Source organism: Mytilus edulis, chromosome 7 (genome assembly GCF_963676685.1).
Source record: "Mytilus edulis chromosome 7, xbMytEdul2.2, whole genome shotgun sequence".
Lineage (NCBI taxonomy): Eukaryota > Metazoa > Mollusca > Bivalvia > Mytilida > Mytilidae > Mytilus > Mytilus edulis.
The window spans coordinates 77,357,323-77,376,096 of NC_092350.1; the positions used below are offsets into that span (position 1 = coordinate 77,357,323).

The following is an 18,774-nucleotide window of genomic DNA, read 5'->3' on the forward strand; positions in this document are numbered from 1 at the left end:
CCCCGACCATCATTCCGGATGGCCTGTATCATTAGAAGACCTACCTATTGTATTTATTGTGAACTTGTTCTCGTCCTGAATATGCATTAAATATTTGCCACTGGACGTTAAACATCTAACAATCAATCAAGCAATCGTCACTGTGACGGGGGACGGGGAGAAGTCTACGAACATTCACGCCGAATTGCATTTTTCAAAATAAAACGAAAGTATGTTGCACGACGAATGTAACACTGTCGTACGACATACAATCAATGTTGTGCAAGCATCGTACGAAATTGGTAATATTGAGACAACCGTGCAACTGTATCACGAGTGTCTTGCGACAGTCGTGATATTGTGGTATGACAGTCGTGATATTGTGGTATGACAGTCGTGCGACAATCATACGATTGTTTTTGTTAAAATAGGTTATTTTGGTACCCACGACAAAGTGTTTATGGCACGACAGTCGAACGACTGTGGAAAGATACTTTCACGACAGCCACAAGACAGTGACACGACAAAAAATCGTCGAGCAAAAAAGATGCATGTCCAATTCTCGTCCAACGACACACGACAGCGCCACGATGCTGAAAATATCGTGAGACTGTCGTGCAACTGTCGTACAACGATCACAGATGACCCGCGATTTGCCAAATTTCATGTCGTGGCGCTGCATAGATGTGTCGTGGGTTCGTTGTGACCAGGGCTTTAGGAACAACCGATGACTTATAACTTACATATATTGATAGATGACATCTGATTAAATGTGAAAGTTTGCAATCTGTGACACAGATATTGAATAATAATCAACACATCACAATGGAGCAGTAGAACATGCAAAGAGACGAGCTTTCAAATATAAATAAACCTTGGTACACTAGTTTCTGGGAAACAATGTTTAGGTGACAAGCATTTATTTCAAATAAATCAAGTCAGAAATTGCGTTACCATACATTACTTTAAGGTAAATTCATGGTATACCACAAATTTGGATATTACAATCACAGTACACAATCGGTCTATTTTTTTGCCCAAATCTGCAAATTTTGAGACAGATTTATTAGCTAGATGTCTTATCTATATAAAGAAAACTTGGTGCTGTTTTGTATTATTCTAAATATTTAAACAAATATCAAATGTTGTGTGTTAGAACTAAGTCATTTAAGGGGAGATAACTGCTTTTGGTTTCCTTGTAGGAAGAAAACGAGTTCTGTGACACCATTTTTTATTTTCATTTTCTTGATTAAATATTATAAAACCTATCTTCTTTTATGCACATAAATGTGTTTTTTCATGAATAATCTAACCAAATTTAGACAATTGTCAACGACTCAAGGCGTGAAAAATAATACGATGATCCATACTTTTTGTATATTTTTGAAAAAGGTATAGTAAAATATTCATTTTTGGCAAAGTATAAGAAAAGTCTGTCCCAAAAAAAATATACCGAGTATCTACCTTAAACAGTTACTTATTTCTTAAACAGATACAATATTTGATTAGTGATTTTGGCTGTACCTGTAGAAAACTTATCACGGTAATAATGTACAAAAAGTGCGGAAATAAATATGTGATCCGTGTAAACTCATTAAACCTTTAAACTCACCTATCAGTACAGATTATATGATTCATGATGTAATAAGATCTTTAGATATTGGTTAACATTAGAACTAACATTGGTTTTATCATCAACACAAAACTCAATTTGTATTCTTTTAAAATGGTTTGGGGAATTTAGAAACACACATCCACTTTAATTCAGTGGTTGAATTAGATATATACAACATGATGCATCTTTATTATAAGGTTAAATCCTTATAATCCTACTGTCTATCGATACTTTTAGTTCAGCTTTGCACAATTCATGACTCGTTGACACAATTTGTAATGCATTCTGTAATTCATTGTATACTAATGTTGTGTTATATCTTGACTCGCTATTTTTAATATGTACCACCTTAATTTAGTATGACAATAAATGTGTACCTATGCACTGGTTCTCTGAACAACAAATTTAACAAATTTGTGAAAATGTTTATTGCCGTACTCCTAACTACAAAATTAATATATTCAAATATACATATTGTCGTTTTAATTAATGTCATGTTGTCCTAGGTTAGAGTTGTTTTATTCACAGACTCACTACATCTTTTTGTAAGTACTACTTGTAACGTCAATATTATATAGGCATTTACATTTTTTTGATCGAGTAAAGCAATTGTTAGTTTATAGTGTGTTTATTATGTTGTAATGTTACACTACTGTCTCAGGTTAGTTAAAAGAAACGTGTATTAAACCAGCTGCATTTTAAGGCAACTGTCCTAAGTCAAGAGACTGTTGTTCAGTGGTTGTCTTTTAATGGTGTGGTTCGTAAGTGTTTCTCTTTCCCTTTTTTATACAGATTAGAACGTTGGTTTTCCTGTTTGAATTTTTTTACACTAGCTATTTTGGGCCCTTAATAGTTTGCTGTTCGGAGTGACCCAAGACTTCACGAAAGCCGTATTTTTATGTTTTATACATTATGACTTGGATGAAGAGTTGTCTTATTTGGCATTTTGCACTTATACCATATCTTCTTATTTATAATAATACTTTTATTCTACTAACAGTTGCATCTGTTACTTTGTTATTTTCACAAGCAGCGACAAGTATTTGACACATATTCTGAACGGTCACATTCTAACAATTATGTTCTATTTTCAGTTAGTAGAATGTAACATGTAAAGGGAGTGGGATGAATATAAGAGTGCAAAATTATTACTGAAATGTAAAAATCTAAAGTTGTAACGGGTTGGGTCGGAAACGTACTTCTAACTATCTGGCCACCTAAAGCAAAGTCTTTAGTTGTTTGTAAGAACCCATTATTATCCGATCAAATCGTATCTTATTTTTTACGTAGCAACCAGGCTGTCTGATTTGAAAAAAAATGAAACGTAAGCTTTCTCTGCCTTCTTAACAAAGGGTTAATTGTCGAACCGCAGATTTATAGTTCTAACTTATTTATACCACAGTTATCTTTCAACCTGACAACATATTACACATTTTTAATTCAAATAAAATTGAGAATGGAAATTGGGAATGTGTCAATGAGACAACAACCCGTCCATAAAGCAGACAACAGTCGAAGGCCATCATTGTGTCTTCGATGCAGCGAGAAACTCCCGCACCCAGAGGCGTCCTTCAGCTTGCCCCTCAACAAATTTGTATACTAGTTCAATAAAGGACGTCATACTAAACTCCGAATTATACACAAGAAACTAAAATTAAAAATCATACAAGACTAACAAAGGCCAAGGGCTCCTGACTTGGGGACAGGCGCAAAAATACCGTTACATGTTTTTTCAGTTCTCAAACCCCTTCTCAAACGTCTAGCAAATGTAGAAAAAAAACGCACAGCAATACGCACAGTAAAACTCAGTTTCAGAGAAGGCAGAGTCCGATGTCAGAGGAGTTAACAAAAGGAAAATAAACAAAATGACAATAATACATAAATACATTAATAACAACAGACTACTAGCAGTTACTGCCATGCCAGCTCCAGACCTCAATTAAACTGATTGAAAGATAATTTCTTCAACATAACCCGTGTCATGCCAACAACTGGTTTTAAAATAAATGTGTTTAATTCCGATGCAAAGACCCTATAAGTGTGTCAATATTAAAGCCAAAATATGCTATCTTTAATGACCTGACAACAGTATCGTAACTATATCCCTTTCTTAATAAGTTTGTTTAAAATTTTTTTTAGCTTTTGGGGTGAATACTGACATTGTTGTGCTTTGTAAAGAATATTACCATAAAACATTGGATGTGAAATACCTAAAAAGTTAGCATATCGTAATGTCAATCTTTGAATTGAAAATAGACTTTTATTTGGCCAGAGAAGAAACTGAAAGACATGTGATTTTCTACTTTAAAAAAAAAATATCTAGCAAATCATCTCAGGTCCAATTAAGCATGGAAAAACTACTGCTGCTAAAGAGATGGAAAAAAACGTGTGATACATTGTTAAAAACATTTTTGTTAATGAATACTTAATTAAGCAGTATACTGGAGCAACCAAATCAACCATAGGCTTTATGATTAAGTTATTATTTTGTAGAAATCAGGAAAATAAGAAGGCCAATCGTTGTGACTTTAACGTAATCAAAATATGATTGGATAACTAAAATTCTATTTTAAAACTAATACCATAGGTCAGATTAATCATTCTTACAGGATTTTGTTTTACAGTTTTACAGGTCTAAATTTTTAAATTACGTGCACTTCTGGATTATTTCAATATTTTAAAAGTACGCAAAATGCAATTTCATTCGTATGATAAAACGCTGTTCTATTGTGTATAATTAATTGTCACTTGCGTAAACCATTTATAGGATTATGTCTTATCACGTAATTGAATAGAAAAGGGTAGTCAAGTCATTAATAAAAAAAATATAACACACTGTGTACCAAGTTGTCAACTGAAAGCCAAAAAAATAATAGATAAAAACAAGATTTTTCTTCTAAGGTAAACTTTAGATGAGGGAGTTAGAACCTGATTATATCAATAATTTCTTAATGAATCATCGGGGAGTTTCAGAAAAATGTTAAAAAATAGTTTATAAATCATGTGAGTACCGAAGCACTGACCACTGAGCAGCTGATATCATCACGGACCAACATTCCACCAACAGTGGTATAAGCCAAGTTGTATCATTAACACTTTAAATAATTCATGTATCCGAAACTGTATTCTGAATTTAAAAGTATAAAAATTATCAAAATAAAGTAAAGAGTAAGTTTTTTTTATATATGTTTCTGAAACCCATTAAAATATGTAGCAGTCATTGATAACTATTAAGGACGTGTGACTTTATTAATTTAAGTATTCATTAATATTCTACTGAAGAAGTTTTTATTTTACTTAATTACCACTAATGATTTAGTTATTCATAAGATAATAATTTATAAACTAACGACCCTCGTTATGCCGTATTACATGTAAACTGTCATGTCCAGAAATAAGTCATGAACAAACTACTTAGAAATAGAGGCACTAATGAGCTTGTGTCGCTCTTAGTACTATATGCATCTTCAACAAAATGGAAGAGAATAGAATTCATGACAAAAATCTCTTTTTTGTTGATCTTATATTGTTTATATTTTTTCTGGGAACTATTTTTCTCTATCTCCTTCAGGTTTTGCCCAAACGAAACAAAATGGTATAAAATTATCATTCCATGGCAATTACTCCTTAAATGAGTTTACTTAAGATTACGGCAGAATTTCGCCTGTTTAATTGTAGATCGTGTCTTTGTTTTGCTGATACATTTTAGTTGAAACTCTAAGAAATCGGGGCATTTAAATGTTGAAAATATGCCGCAAGACTCTATGTTTTGACACAAAAACGCACAATAAATGGTAAAAAATGGTTGATTTGAGAATTACTATCTTATTTTAAGATTTTGTCTCGCTGATCATTTATGCCTTTTTTAGTTTGTTTTTATCCAGATATAAGACAACAACGCAAAAAGTTGATAAAAATTAACTCTAAAGGACAATAATTCAGAAAAGGAGTCGTCCAATGATAACAAACATATTTACTATTGCCTAGATCTTGTCCTGCTAATTATTAGTTCTTATTTTTGTTTCTATTTTTCTATTTATCAATAATAATTATTTAGATATATGACAAAAACACCCAAACAATTATTTATAAAAATCGACATTAAAGTGCAATAACTTCAATGAGGCGTCATCTGACGATTTGCATCATGTTTTTTTTTATATGTAGATTCTGTATTGCTGATACATGTATATTTTTTTTGTATTTTAAAGGTTCTCACTTACTAATTTAATTCAAAATTTAAGGCAAAAAATGATTAAAAAAATGTGTAAGTTATTCTTCATTCAGGTTAAGTCGTTTGACAGTTTTGATTTTAAATGAACGATAGATAATTCTCATATTTCTTAATATTTCTGCCCCAGTCAGATCTTCTCTATAGGTAGCAGTTTTGAAGATAACAGACACATTTTTTTTTTATTCCATTGTTCTATTTTTAGACATGTCGCCCGCGTTGGTTAGCAGTATTCCCCATTCGAAACTTTACGACAGATTGAAAGAGTTGGTCCTGTTTTGTTTCATAAAAAAAGAAGATTGGCCAACGTGGATAAATAAAAGCAACAGTAGTATACGGCTGTTCAATGTATTTTGTCTAAGGGAGGAACAAGGCACAAATACAGTTAATATCTATAAAAGGTACCAGGATTATAATTTAGTACGCCAGACGGGCGTTTCGTCTACATAAGACTCATCAGTGCACTCATATCAAAATAGTAATAAAACCAAACAAGTACAAAGTTGAAGAGCATTGAGGATCCAAAATTCCAAAAAGTTGTGCCAAATACAGCGAAGGTAATCTATGCCTGGGATAAGAACATCCTTAGTTTTTCGAAGTATTCAACGTTTTGTATAATGGAAATTTATAAAAATGACCACATAATTGATATTCATGTCAACAGCGAAGTGCTGAACTAGGCTGGTGATACCCTCGAGGACGAAACGTCCATCAACAGTGGCATCAACCCAGTGGTGTAAATAATTATCAAAGGTACCAGGATTATAATTTGATACGCTAAACGCTTGTTTCGTCTACATAAGACTCATCAGTGACGCTCATGTTAAAATAGTAATAAAGCCAAACAAGTACAAAGCTGAAGAGCATTGAGGATCCAAAATTATAAAAATTTGTGCCAAATACGGCTATGCCTGGGATAAGAAAATCCTTAGTTTTTTGAAATATTCAACGTTTTGTAAAACAGGAAATTTATATAAAAAAAAAATTACCACATAATTGATATTCATGTCAACACCGAAGTGCTGACTTAAGTATGCCTCTTATTTTGACTTACATTTAGGAATTCAGTTTCGGTTGAAAAGAAAACTTCAGCTTCCCAACTGTGAACTTTCCCATATTTATATTCCAAGTGATGCAATTGAAATCATCCCTTTTCACGAATGTTACATACCGTATTATACTTAATACGGATTGTAATAACATGAGCAACACGACGGGTAAAAAATTTGTAACAGGATCTGCTTACCCTTCCGGATCATTAGATCACCCCTCTTTGTCTGGTGGGGTTCGTGTTGCTAAGTCTTTCGTTTTCTATATTGCGTTATATGTACTTTTGTTTATTTGTTTGTCATTTTCTATTTTGAACATGGCGTTGTCAGTTTATTTTCGACTTTTTCTAACTGGCAGTACAAGCTCACGTTAAACAAAAGTCTTAAGTTTATGTAATTTTTGTATTTCAAGTTCAGAAACCCATTAATGAAGTTTCGTGCGTATGATCAATCCTTTACATTATCAAAATCAAGGAGACAAGGTATAACGGCGTTGAGAACAATTCTATGCTCATATGAAGCTATAATGTAAATAAACTCATCATAGATACCAGGACTAAATTTTGTATATACGCAAGACGCGCGTTTCGTCTAAAAAAGACTCATCAGTGACGCTCGAATCCAAAAAAAAATAAAAAGACCAAATAAAGTACGAAGTTGAAGAGCATTAAGGACAAAAATTCCTAAAAGTTATGCCAAATACACTTAAGGTAATCTATGCCTGAGGTAGAAAAGCCTTTGTTTTTCAAAAATTCTAAATTTTGTAAACAGTAAATTTATAAATATAACCATATCAATGATAATTCATGTCAGCACAAAAAGTGCTGACTACTGGGCTGTTGATACCCTCGGGGAAATAAATCTCCACCAGCAGTGGCATCGACCCAGTGGTTGTAAATAAACTCATCATATATACCAGGACTAAATTATCTATATACGCCAGATGCGCGTTTCGTCTACTAAAGACTCATCAGTGACGCTCGAATCCAAAAAAGTTAAAAAGTCCAATAAAGTACGAAGTTGAAGAGCATTAAGGACAAAAATTCCTAAAAGTTATGCCAAATACAGCTAAGGTAATCTATGCCTGAGGTAGAAAAGCCTTAGTTTTTCAAAAATTCTAAATTTTGTAAACAGTTAATTTATATATATAAACATATGAATGATAATTCATGTCAGCACAAAAAACTACTGGGCTGGTGATACCCTCGGGGAAATAAATCTCCACCAGCAGTGGCATCGACCCAGTGGTCGTAAATAAACTCATCATATATACCAGGACTAAATTTTCTATATACGCCAGACGCGCGTTTCGTCTAAAAAAGACTCGTCAGTGACGCTCGAGTCCAAAAAAGTTAAAAAGGCCAAATAAAGTACGAAGTTGAAGAGCATTAAGGACCAAAATTCCTAACACCGTTATGACATGTACATATCATATATCATTTGTCACATATTATGAGAATAAAAAGAAGAAGATGAAGAATGAGACGACAAAGAAGAAGATGAAGAAGAAGAAGAATATTATCCGAAAAAAGTGCTTAGTATTGTTACGTTTGCTTTTATCATCCACTATAAGGCTAAATAAGAGTTAAGTGATTTATAAGTATTGATGTCTATTGAATTTTTCTTTATCTTATCTTTTGTGACTCAAGTGCTCGAAATTTAAAAAAAGGGAGATTTGAGATCTCCAACATAAATAATTGCCTATCAAAAACCCGAACTCCTGAATAGTTTTTTTTGTTTTGTTTTTTGTTGTTGTTGAAAATATAATAGTGATCACATAACTTATTTCTATTAATTTGAAAACCATTATCTGACGAAAATATCTTGAAATGCTCTGGTGGTACTTTCAGATGATGAAAACGAACAATGTTTATTTATATCAAATCTGCTTCCATGAAACTCATGCTAACTTCTTCTGGAATAAATGGAATACCAATTTGGATAAACTAATATATTTCAAGTACAAAAATACAATGATTCATCACCGGTATCTTAATTACATACAAATGATGAATATATGTTGTTTATCAAACATGGAACCAGCCATTGTTGAAGAGGCATTGAAAGGCAAATATGTCAAATATGATCTATTACATATATCAGTTTCTACCAGATGAGAATGGATTTAAAACGGAAAAAGGCTTTATTAAGATTTGAGGGATAACTACTTTAAAGCTTCATAAAACCTTAAAATAGAAATTTGGCATGATTTAAAGGTGACAGATGTTATTTTGGCAAATCAACTGGAGTTACTCAGATGAAGGAAAAAATAAGCAAGTATTCTTGGTTGTGTGTACGAAGGCCATTCTTGAAATAGCTACAGAGTTATAACTTTGTATTGTTGATTCTTCTCAAAGAAACCGGTCAGCTCGAAGTGTGAAAAATATGCCTAAAATAAGGTCCAATGATTGACTTCCAAATAGAGAAAAAAACTTGTTATACAATTCTGCGCATAGCTCCAGTATAATAATATTAACGGTACCAATTTTCCTGACCAGATGCGCATTTCGACAATACATGTCTCTTCAGTGATGCTCTTGGCCAAAATATTTGAAATCCACAGCTTTTATAAAAGATGAAGAGCTGTAATTCAAAAGATCCAAAAAGTATAGCCGAATCCGTGAAAGGAAACAGAGATTCGCATGAGGGAGATACATTTCTTAATTTATAATAATTTTTAACATTTTGTAACAGCAAATTTTAATTACACCAAAAATCCGTATTTTCATGCCAGTACCGAAGTGTATCAAGAAGAGTAATTAGAAATCATTTTATATAAATAAAAAAAATAATATGCATCATTGTATTTTCCACTGGACATTTAAAAGAGCGCATATATATGTTAATATATTTTAACTCTTTGTGTATACTCCCCCCTAAATTTCTATGAAATAAAAAAAGCCACAAAAAACTAGTACCTAGTGAACTCAAGATATCCAGGAATAAGCTTTCATCTTTTCGAGTTACTGGTTTAAAATACCTTACTTTTTATTACCGGCCGTAAAATTCTATACCATTCAACACGTTCAATACTTATTGCACTTTTCCACATTATCTTTGATTTTTACTTCAAAGAATCCGCTGGGTATTTGTTTCTTAATGCTCAAAAACTTTTCAATTAAATGTCAAATGGATATTAGCCAATATTTAATTATTTGTTGTTTTCTTTGCTTACGAATTCGCGTAATTATTGTCAAATTAATTTTTGTTAGACATTGGTTATACCATGACAAAAGCAAATTTCAATATCGTGAATGAAAGCATTACCGAACGAATCTTCAAATTAGAGTAACTGTATCCACTCGCACGGAATAAATGCACCCAAGTCAAATTTGTCTGGATCATTTAAATTTTATATCTATATGTCAACTATGTATCTGTTCATGAAGGATGTTTATGGGCATCGTTTGAATACTATACTGTACTTCATTTCTTTGCTAAATGTTCAAATACATACATTTGGTTTAATCTATTCCTACAAGTTAAGTATATATTGCATAACACATACCTAATTCTCAGCACACATTCGCACCGTATGGTATCTCTTTTCTTTCTCTCTCGACCAACCGCTCGGAGAAAAGAATGAAAAGAAGATACGTCTCTGTTAAATAGCTGTCTCATTGGAAATAATACCACAGCTGCTTATTCTGGTAAGGCCAAATTGTAAAAGCCAAATGAGAAGGACTTGACTTATAAGATCAGTATTCAGCACAAAAAAAATAATTGATGAAAAAGACAAAAGTACCAGTCCTAGATCCCAGAGTATTGTCAGGTTCAGATGAATAAATCGTATATTCCAACCAAACTTTCATTTAGTTCAACTCAAATGGATTTAGTTTGAAGACTTGAAAGTCAAACATTAATTTCATAATTTTTCTATGGGGATACTGGCAACAACCTTACCACATATATTTGACTTATCTTTGAAAATATTGAGAGCATATATATATAAAAGACAGTGAAGGTACAAGAATAAACTAAACCAGGTTCAATCCACCATTTTCTACATTTGAAAATGCCTATACCAAGGCAGGAATATGACAGTTATTGTCCATTCGTTTGATGTGTTTTTTCATTTGATTTTGTCATTTGATTTAGGAACTTTTCCTCGGAGTTCAGTATTTTTTCTGATTTTTTTACTTTTTCTAAATTGAATACTTAGTCTAGAAGACGTTTACCATCTACACAATATGTCAAATTCTCATTTTCAATCATGCAGATGTATCTTTAAATATTATTTATAGGTCAGATTCAGTCTCGGAGGAAATCTCCAAAAACACATGACACACAATAAGCACGCTATTGACAGCTAAAATAATTAGAAAAGACTTAATTTGGTGATTCCAATTGTCAAAAGGATATATATATACAAGTTCCCACTCGTAAATTGTACGGCCATATTATCTATTATTACATTTTTCCTTGGTATAAATCTCGACGTCAGTTGCACTTTTTTCTTTCATAACAGATTTGTACTATAAAGGATGATATAAGGGTTTTGTCCCATTTACGTGACTCTTTATTGGGGTTCATATCTACATAAATGGAATAAACACATTTATTTGTTTGATAAACGTTACAAATTTAACAATGTTCACCAGCTTTTTATACAGGTTGTTTAGGGGAATTTTGTATAAAAAATACATGTTTTCTTAAAACGTTCAACAAATTGAAAAAAAAGTGTTTGTTCTGACAAACACTTGATACTCAAGGTAGATAGAAAAACAAGATGAGTTAAATGATGCATTTTGAGCTCGTCCTTTTTATCAATATACAATAGCTATATCGCGGTGTGCACCATCTTTATGTGTGGATCTTAACGTAGAAAAATGTGATGCATAACTCAAAACATAAGAGATTCTCCAATTTTTTCCCCATGAATGTCTTAATTAATTTAAAATAAATGGATGTTTCCAAAATGGTTTGCAGTTAGAAATACATATAGTAAAACGTTATGTTCTCTACTATTCATAACCCGAGTTATTCCTTTCTTTTTTTTTTTGGATCTTTTTGCATTTCTTAGTGGACCTTGTTCGAACGATTACAGTTGTTGTTCACACTTCATAGGAAAGGTATTTTAACATTGCTCTTGACTGATATATTTCAGAAAACTTGTTTATATTCTGCTAGTTAAGCTAGTGGTTGACAGAAAAGAAGTAATCTTTATTTTCTGTTAATCATCACATTGATACTACGGAATATCGCTGTTGTGGATAATAATTACCGAATTAACGAATCAATTGAAAGCCGAATAGAGGTAATTCATGTTCCTCATAAACCTGTTTCTAATCAGCAGTGGCGCATGAGGGTAGATATGCTAGGGGTCAGATTCTGTACATTGACATGTCATCATTCACTGTACATGTCTGGCGTAAAAAAAATATAAGCCTGGTACTTTGATAACTATTTGTAAGAGGTAATAACAAAATTTTGCATCTCCATCCACCATATTTGAATGTCCTATATTTCTTTCAAAAAGATATATTCATGATATTTTCCACGTGTCTCACGTGGCTTTTTTAAAAATTTTAAATACCAGGTTTAATACGCCATTTCCTATATAAAGAAATGCCTGTACCAAGTCAGGAATATGACAGTTGTTTTCTATTGGTTTGATTTGTCATCCGTTTTGAATTTTCCTTGGAGTCCACTATTTTTAAGGGAAAAAAAGTTTACAGTACCTTCAGGGGGAAAAGTGGTATATCATTTTCCTGGTGTTAAGTAAGAGGAAGTCATGTTTAGAAAGCTGCAAATTGGATTGGTGAGGTTTTTACTATATAATTTCTGAAAAATTTAAATGGCACTATGTTTGTTGTAGAATACCCCGAAAAAGCTTTTCTCTAAATAAGATTTAAAATGACAATTGCTCTACATTGAAACTACTAAAAAGCTGAATTGGAAGATGGCCATACAACTTCTTAACTTCAATTAATCATAAAAAAATAACAAATTAGAAAACGGTAGTATTGTCGCCTACGGAGAAAAACTGCTATCGTAATTTCCCCTTTAAGCACAATTATGTAAATGAAACGGATGTTATTGACATGTCATGAGTTACTGTTCGACTACTAAATAATAGTAAGTTATTACTTCCAATACCTGAATATGCTAACAATAACTAGGGAGTAACATATTATACATAAATACTTTTCGAATTCTCCCTCATAAATCTATTAAAAATGTATTTGATATTATTAAATGAAAAAAACAACATTCTTGTAAAAAGGTATTTGAACTTATCAAATTAACCTGACATGACTTATAATTAAAAATTAACCGGGTTAACCAGCTAGTTATTTGAGTCGTAAATAGAATCGTTTGTAATTACACAAGATGACTGACATCTTCGACATTTGATAGATATAGTTATTAACCTTTCGTGTACTTTTACATTTTGTTTTTAAAGGTTATTTCTGATTTGAGAAAATTTTTCACAACGGTATGAAATATCCGAGATTATCCCATGTGATATATTTAACTTTAATTTTATCCGTGCACAAAATGAAGGGGAAAATACCGAATTTTTAATGTATACATCCCCATACAAATAATTTAATAAAAATGAAGTTGTGAAACCTAGGCTTATGTTTAAAAAGAAATATTCGTCGTGTTTACTAATTTTATTGTTGTTTGTTTTTTGTTTTTATTAAACATTAAATCACTTAAATCTGGCTGTACAATTGGCTGCACAAAAATAGTCAAGAGGTTTTGCATGGAAATTACTGTATTTTCAGGTGCACAGCTAGTACTTCCTAAACTCGAGCTATTGTGATCAAATGAAAATCTTGTTCTTTTTAATAGCCTCCTTATCACATAATTGATATGCGATGTACTAATCGACATGAGTTGGCATACCGGTTACCCCCCATACCAATAAAGTTTATAAAAACATTACTGACCTGAAAACAGGGTAGCATTTCCGAAGAAGGTAGGAAGAAACATCAAAAGCCGAACTTCTTAGTCGAACACGAACTGACCATGAAATACGAAAAACGATAACTACCAAAAGACAAGTCTATAAAGCACAACATAGGAAACCAAAGAGTGAGCAAACAAACAAAAAAATACAAAGAAAAACGGTGGTAATATCATGTGTTCCTGGGGGATGAGCAGATTCTGTCACCATCTTATGTTGCTTATATGTAAGTACAAACCCAGTGATTAGCATAATTATGTTGGTCACATTCAATGAAAAGGGAAGTGATTATTCAGAAAGGACATCCATTATAAAACACACAAAAAAGTCCTTGCAGTGTTAACGTGTCTGGCGTATTAAATTTGATAACTATTAACTCTAAGAATGTTTAGTGTCTTTATGGCTTTTGTGTTTTCCTTTTAGGGTTGTTAATGAAGATTCACCAAGAAAAAGATATCGGAAGCACGAAATTTACAAAGTTCTTGTATTATTTAATGAATAACAGTAATATTTTTTCTGTCTATTAAGAAATAACATAAAAAATGTGGTGCACACTGAATAACGCTCGTATCGGGTTATTTAACAGTGGGCACCACATTTTTATGTTATTTCGAATAGACTGACAAAATACTACAGTTATTTCTTATAATTCAATTCTAAATTCCATTTTAAACCGGCGTAAATCATGAAAATACGTTGATGACGTCATAGTCACATGACAAAATTGTGTCTATGATATGATAATCAAAACGACTTCAGCCAGACAGAAGACGCGTTACATCGAAAATTAAATTATACTAATATAGTTCTATAAGATGATAGATAAGTATAACCAGTTTTACTTGTCACTGAATCAAATATATTTTTTTATATCTATATTACAAAACTATAATAAACTATAAACTGTGAAGAATTATTCTTCAATAATATTATTTCAGCTTATGTAAGGCAATACAAATTTGGCTTCAAATAAAGTATCCCGTCTACTTCTGTAATGACAAGATACCTGCGATCTATTTAACAGTTTTCGTTTCTATTAAGTACTTTGCGTAATTCTGTATTATCACTGCAAAATGATTGACAAATAACCAACATTGCCCTGACGGGTTTACAGGATGAATTTATATTCTAAGGATTGAAGCTTCTTTTCGTATGGATGTTTTCTGTCGTGACTTTGTATACACACATAATTAGAAAATTTTATAAAACAGATTGACTTAAAACCATGGAAATGTCGGATGCTAAAATCTCTTATATAATTACTAAATAGTTACAGTCATAACACATAATAGGTCTATACAAATGTTAAAATGCGTACTTACACTGGAATACCAAGGAATATTATTTGGTCCCATTCTTTCATATATAACATCTGCCCCTTCAAATGTAAACACTTTCCATCGTCGTCTTCAAGGAAATCGTCAGATTGTGCTTGAGAAGTGCCTTCTGTGAAAAGGAAAATTTATCTTACAAAATCAAGTTTATTTCATACAAAAAATTCCCCGTTTCGATCTCATTCAATCTTGTTTTAATTTGTTTTAATTCATATTGGGTCAAATACCAAATAAAGTGCATAATATGTAGTGTTTATTAATAGTCCCGTCACTTCATAGGAGGAGAATAGGCACAAGTGGTTTGAATTAATATTCTGAATGCAAGTATTTCTTTATAATTTGAGGTACATATCGGTAACAGCCGTCCAGCACACTGACCACAGAATAATAAAGGGGAACCATAATATGTTGTTACAAATACATTCGGATGAAAATTATAGTATGCTAATTATTAGAAATATGTGAATGTAAACTGTCATTTTCCATGTTACGTCCACAATCTAATATCATCGTTTTCAAATTTTACATCTCCAGTCTTGATATGCCCTGTATTTATACAGTAATTAGTTCTAAAACATTATTTTTTTATTTTCTTTGGTTACATCTTCTGACATCAGACTCGGACTTCTCTTGAACTGAATTTTAATGTGTGTATTGTTATACGCTCACTTTTCTACATTGGCTAGAGGTATAGGGGGAGGGTTGAGATCTCGTAAACATGTTTAACCACGCCGCATTGTTGCGCATGTCCCAAATCAGGGGCCTATGGCCTGTGTTAGTCTTTATTATTTTTAATATTAGTGTCTTGTGTACAATTTGGAGTTAAGTATGGCGTTCATTATCACTGAACTAGTATATATATTTGTTTAGGGGCCAGCTGAAGGACGCCTCCGGATGCGGGAATTTTTCGCTGCATTGAAGACCTGTTGGTGACCTTCTGTTGTTGTCTGTTCTATGGTCGGGTTGTTGTCTCTTTGCCACATTCCCCATTTCCATTCTTAATTTTACTTATTGTAAAAACACAAAAAAAAAAAAGATCACTAGGGACAAAGGTTTAGCCTAGAAAGACTTTTAAATAACCAATTTCCATGCTTTGATAGGTACATTTCCAACAAAAGATCACAATATACGAGAAAACCATTAATGAGATGCCTGGTTTGTGATAGGAACATGAATGCATTGGTGGCCTTCGGCTGTTGTCTGCTCTATGGTCGGGTTGTTGTCGCTTCGACACATTCCCCATTTCCTTTCTCAATTTTATGAATTACCTTTTTTGTTAGATATAAACCCTGCACCTTTCAATCAGCAGAAAAAAAAGAGATTGACAAAACTAAAAAGTGAAGAGGATGTCAACTTTACTCTATAGTAACGGTATACTGTATTAAAAAACCCAAAGTATAACAAAAATCAAAATCATACCGTATCAATTATTATAATTAAAAGCTCGCAGTTATTCTTACTATTTTATTGTTTACACGAAATAACCTCGCTTTATATACTTATATATCAGTTTGTGTACTTCATTGAATATTTTATACGTCATAACTCATGAAGGGAGAAGTATTGCTTCAAGTTAAGAAAACTGCTATTTATATATATATATATACAATCGCCAATGGCAGTCAGCAGGGTTTAAGAACATCAGTTGTTCGACCTGTTAGTCAAATGCGTTTTGTTTAAATATACTTTTTCACTTTTTTTTGTCTTTTGGAAAATGTTATTTGTGCTGTATTTAGACCCTTCTACAATGAAATTTGTTTTACATGAACACGTATAAAAATTGCGGTTTTTATCCAACGCAATCATAGGTTTGAACGTAGTTTTCAATTTAGACTCGTTTATATACATATATATATTTATACAACTCGTCTAAACATCAACCCAACAATGTTAGATCTGTAAATTTGCTTTCGCAAATTTTTTGTTCTTCCCTCGCCGGGATTCGAACCCATGCTACTGAGATATCATGACACCTAATCATGTAGCCGTCCCGCTAGACCACACGACCACCTGGGTTTCACTATAATAAAGCTTTCGGTGGCCGTGTGTTACCTTTCCTCGTCAGTTTTAATCTGGCGTCGTACTACAGTACATGATATATAAGGCATGGAGATGTTATTGTTACAGATCAGCTCAATTATCTATAGTAAAGGATTCTACAAATTAATGCAAGATACAGTCACAGAAAATAATTATATTTATTAGTACGTCTGAGTCAGTGACAACTCTACAACAGATTTATCCATCGGATCACCAGCAATGATGGTGATACATGGCTGTGTACATTATGTATATACAACTCGTCTAAACATCAACCCAACAATGTTAGATCTCAATGTTAGATCTGTAAATTTGCTTTTGCAAATTTTTTGTTCTTCCCTCGCCGGGATTCGAACCCATGCTACTGAGATATCGTGACACCTAATCGCCTGCACTGTAGCCGTCCCGATAGACCACACGACCACCTGGGCTTTTCTATAATTAAGCTTTCGGTGGCCGTGTGTTACCTTTCCTCGTCAGTTTTAATATAGCGTCGTACTACAGTACATGATATATAAGGCATGGAGATGTTATTGTTACAGATCAGCCCAATTATCTATATTAAAGGATCCTACAAATAAATGCAAGATACAGTCACAGAAAATAATTATATTTATAAGTACGTCTGATATATATATATATATATATATATATGTAAAGAGACCTAAGTGTTAACGTCGATGAATACCAAGTCAAATAGAACACAACTTACAAGTATTGGTTACCAGACAAAAACTGAGAAAAACCTACGGAGAGTTGTAACGGAAAATGCTTCTTAAAATTGAATGAAGTTTGAAATTTATTTTATACTGTTATGTGATCAAAGATATTTGTAATTGATTTGGCTTGTCTTTAATATAATGTTAAAAGTTTACTTAAGTTACAGTAATTAATCGAAAGTTAAGCTTTTTACCATTAGTCAATAATTTAATTATTCTAATGCAGAAATTTAATCAATGGATGCATTTACGTAACCATATAATGTTACTATATAAAGCTAGTCTAAAATTGAAAGTCGAAAATGTTATTCTAATATCCGGATAATTTCCGCTTTACTTTAGAAAATACCAAAACCACAACATAAAAGGCTTGTATAAATGTACCAATACATACTGAATTTATATTTGAATAAATGTATATTAAAAGTGTACATTTGCTTTTCGTGGGAAAGAGCGAGAGATATAATGATGAAAAAATACAAAAAGAAAGTCAGTTAAAAACTCTTTCCTGTTACTACCAGGTGGTGCATTATTGATATTGCTTTAATAAGTTAAATGCTTGTGTAGATTTGAGTATCTACATCTCTCCACTACTAACATTTTACAAATGCGATCGATTTTGTGTTTAAACGTTTTGTTAACAATGAGATTCGACTGAACTGACAGTGACAAATCAATCTACTCAAGACAAGACAAACGCTTTAAGAACTTTACCCACTAGAATAATGTTATTCAACAATGTAATAATGAACTACCTCGCCAGGTTAATTTGACACTTCCTATGTTTGGACAGTTGTTAACAAACAAAACAATAAAACCCTAATCTATTTTGATAAACTTAATTCACCATTTCAGTAGAGTAGCCATATCAATGTCTAAAGGGTTATAAAA

General features: G+C 32.2%; 1 protein-coding gene across 11 annotated transcripts in view; it reads right to left on the bottom strand.

Moving 5' to 3' along the window:
• Positions 1–18,774, bottom strand: part of LOC139482270 (soluble guanylate cyclase 88E-like) — a 240,323-nt gene that overhangs the window by 23,177 nt on the left and 198,372 nt on the right. For all 11 annotated transcript variants that reach the window (XM_071266056.1, XM_071266061.1, XM_071266054.1 and 8 more), the window contains one exon: positions 15,113–15,236. In XM_071266056.1, coding sequence (XP_071122157.1) covers positions 15,113–15,236 — 124 coding nt within the window. The remainder of the gene's footprint in view (positions 1–15,112; positions 15,237–18,774) is intronic.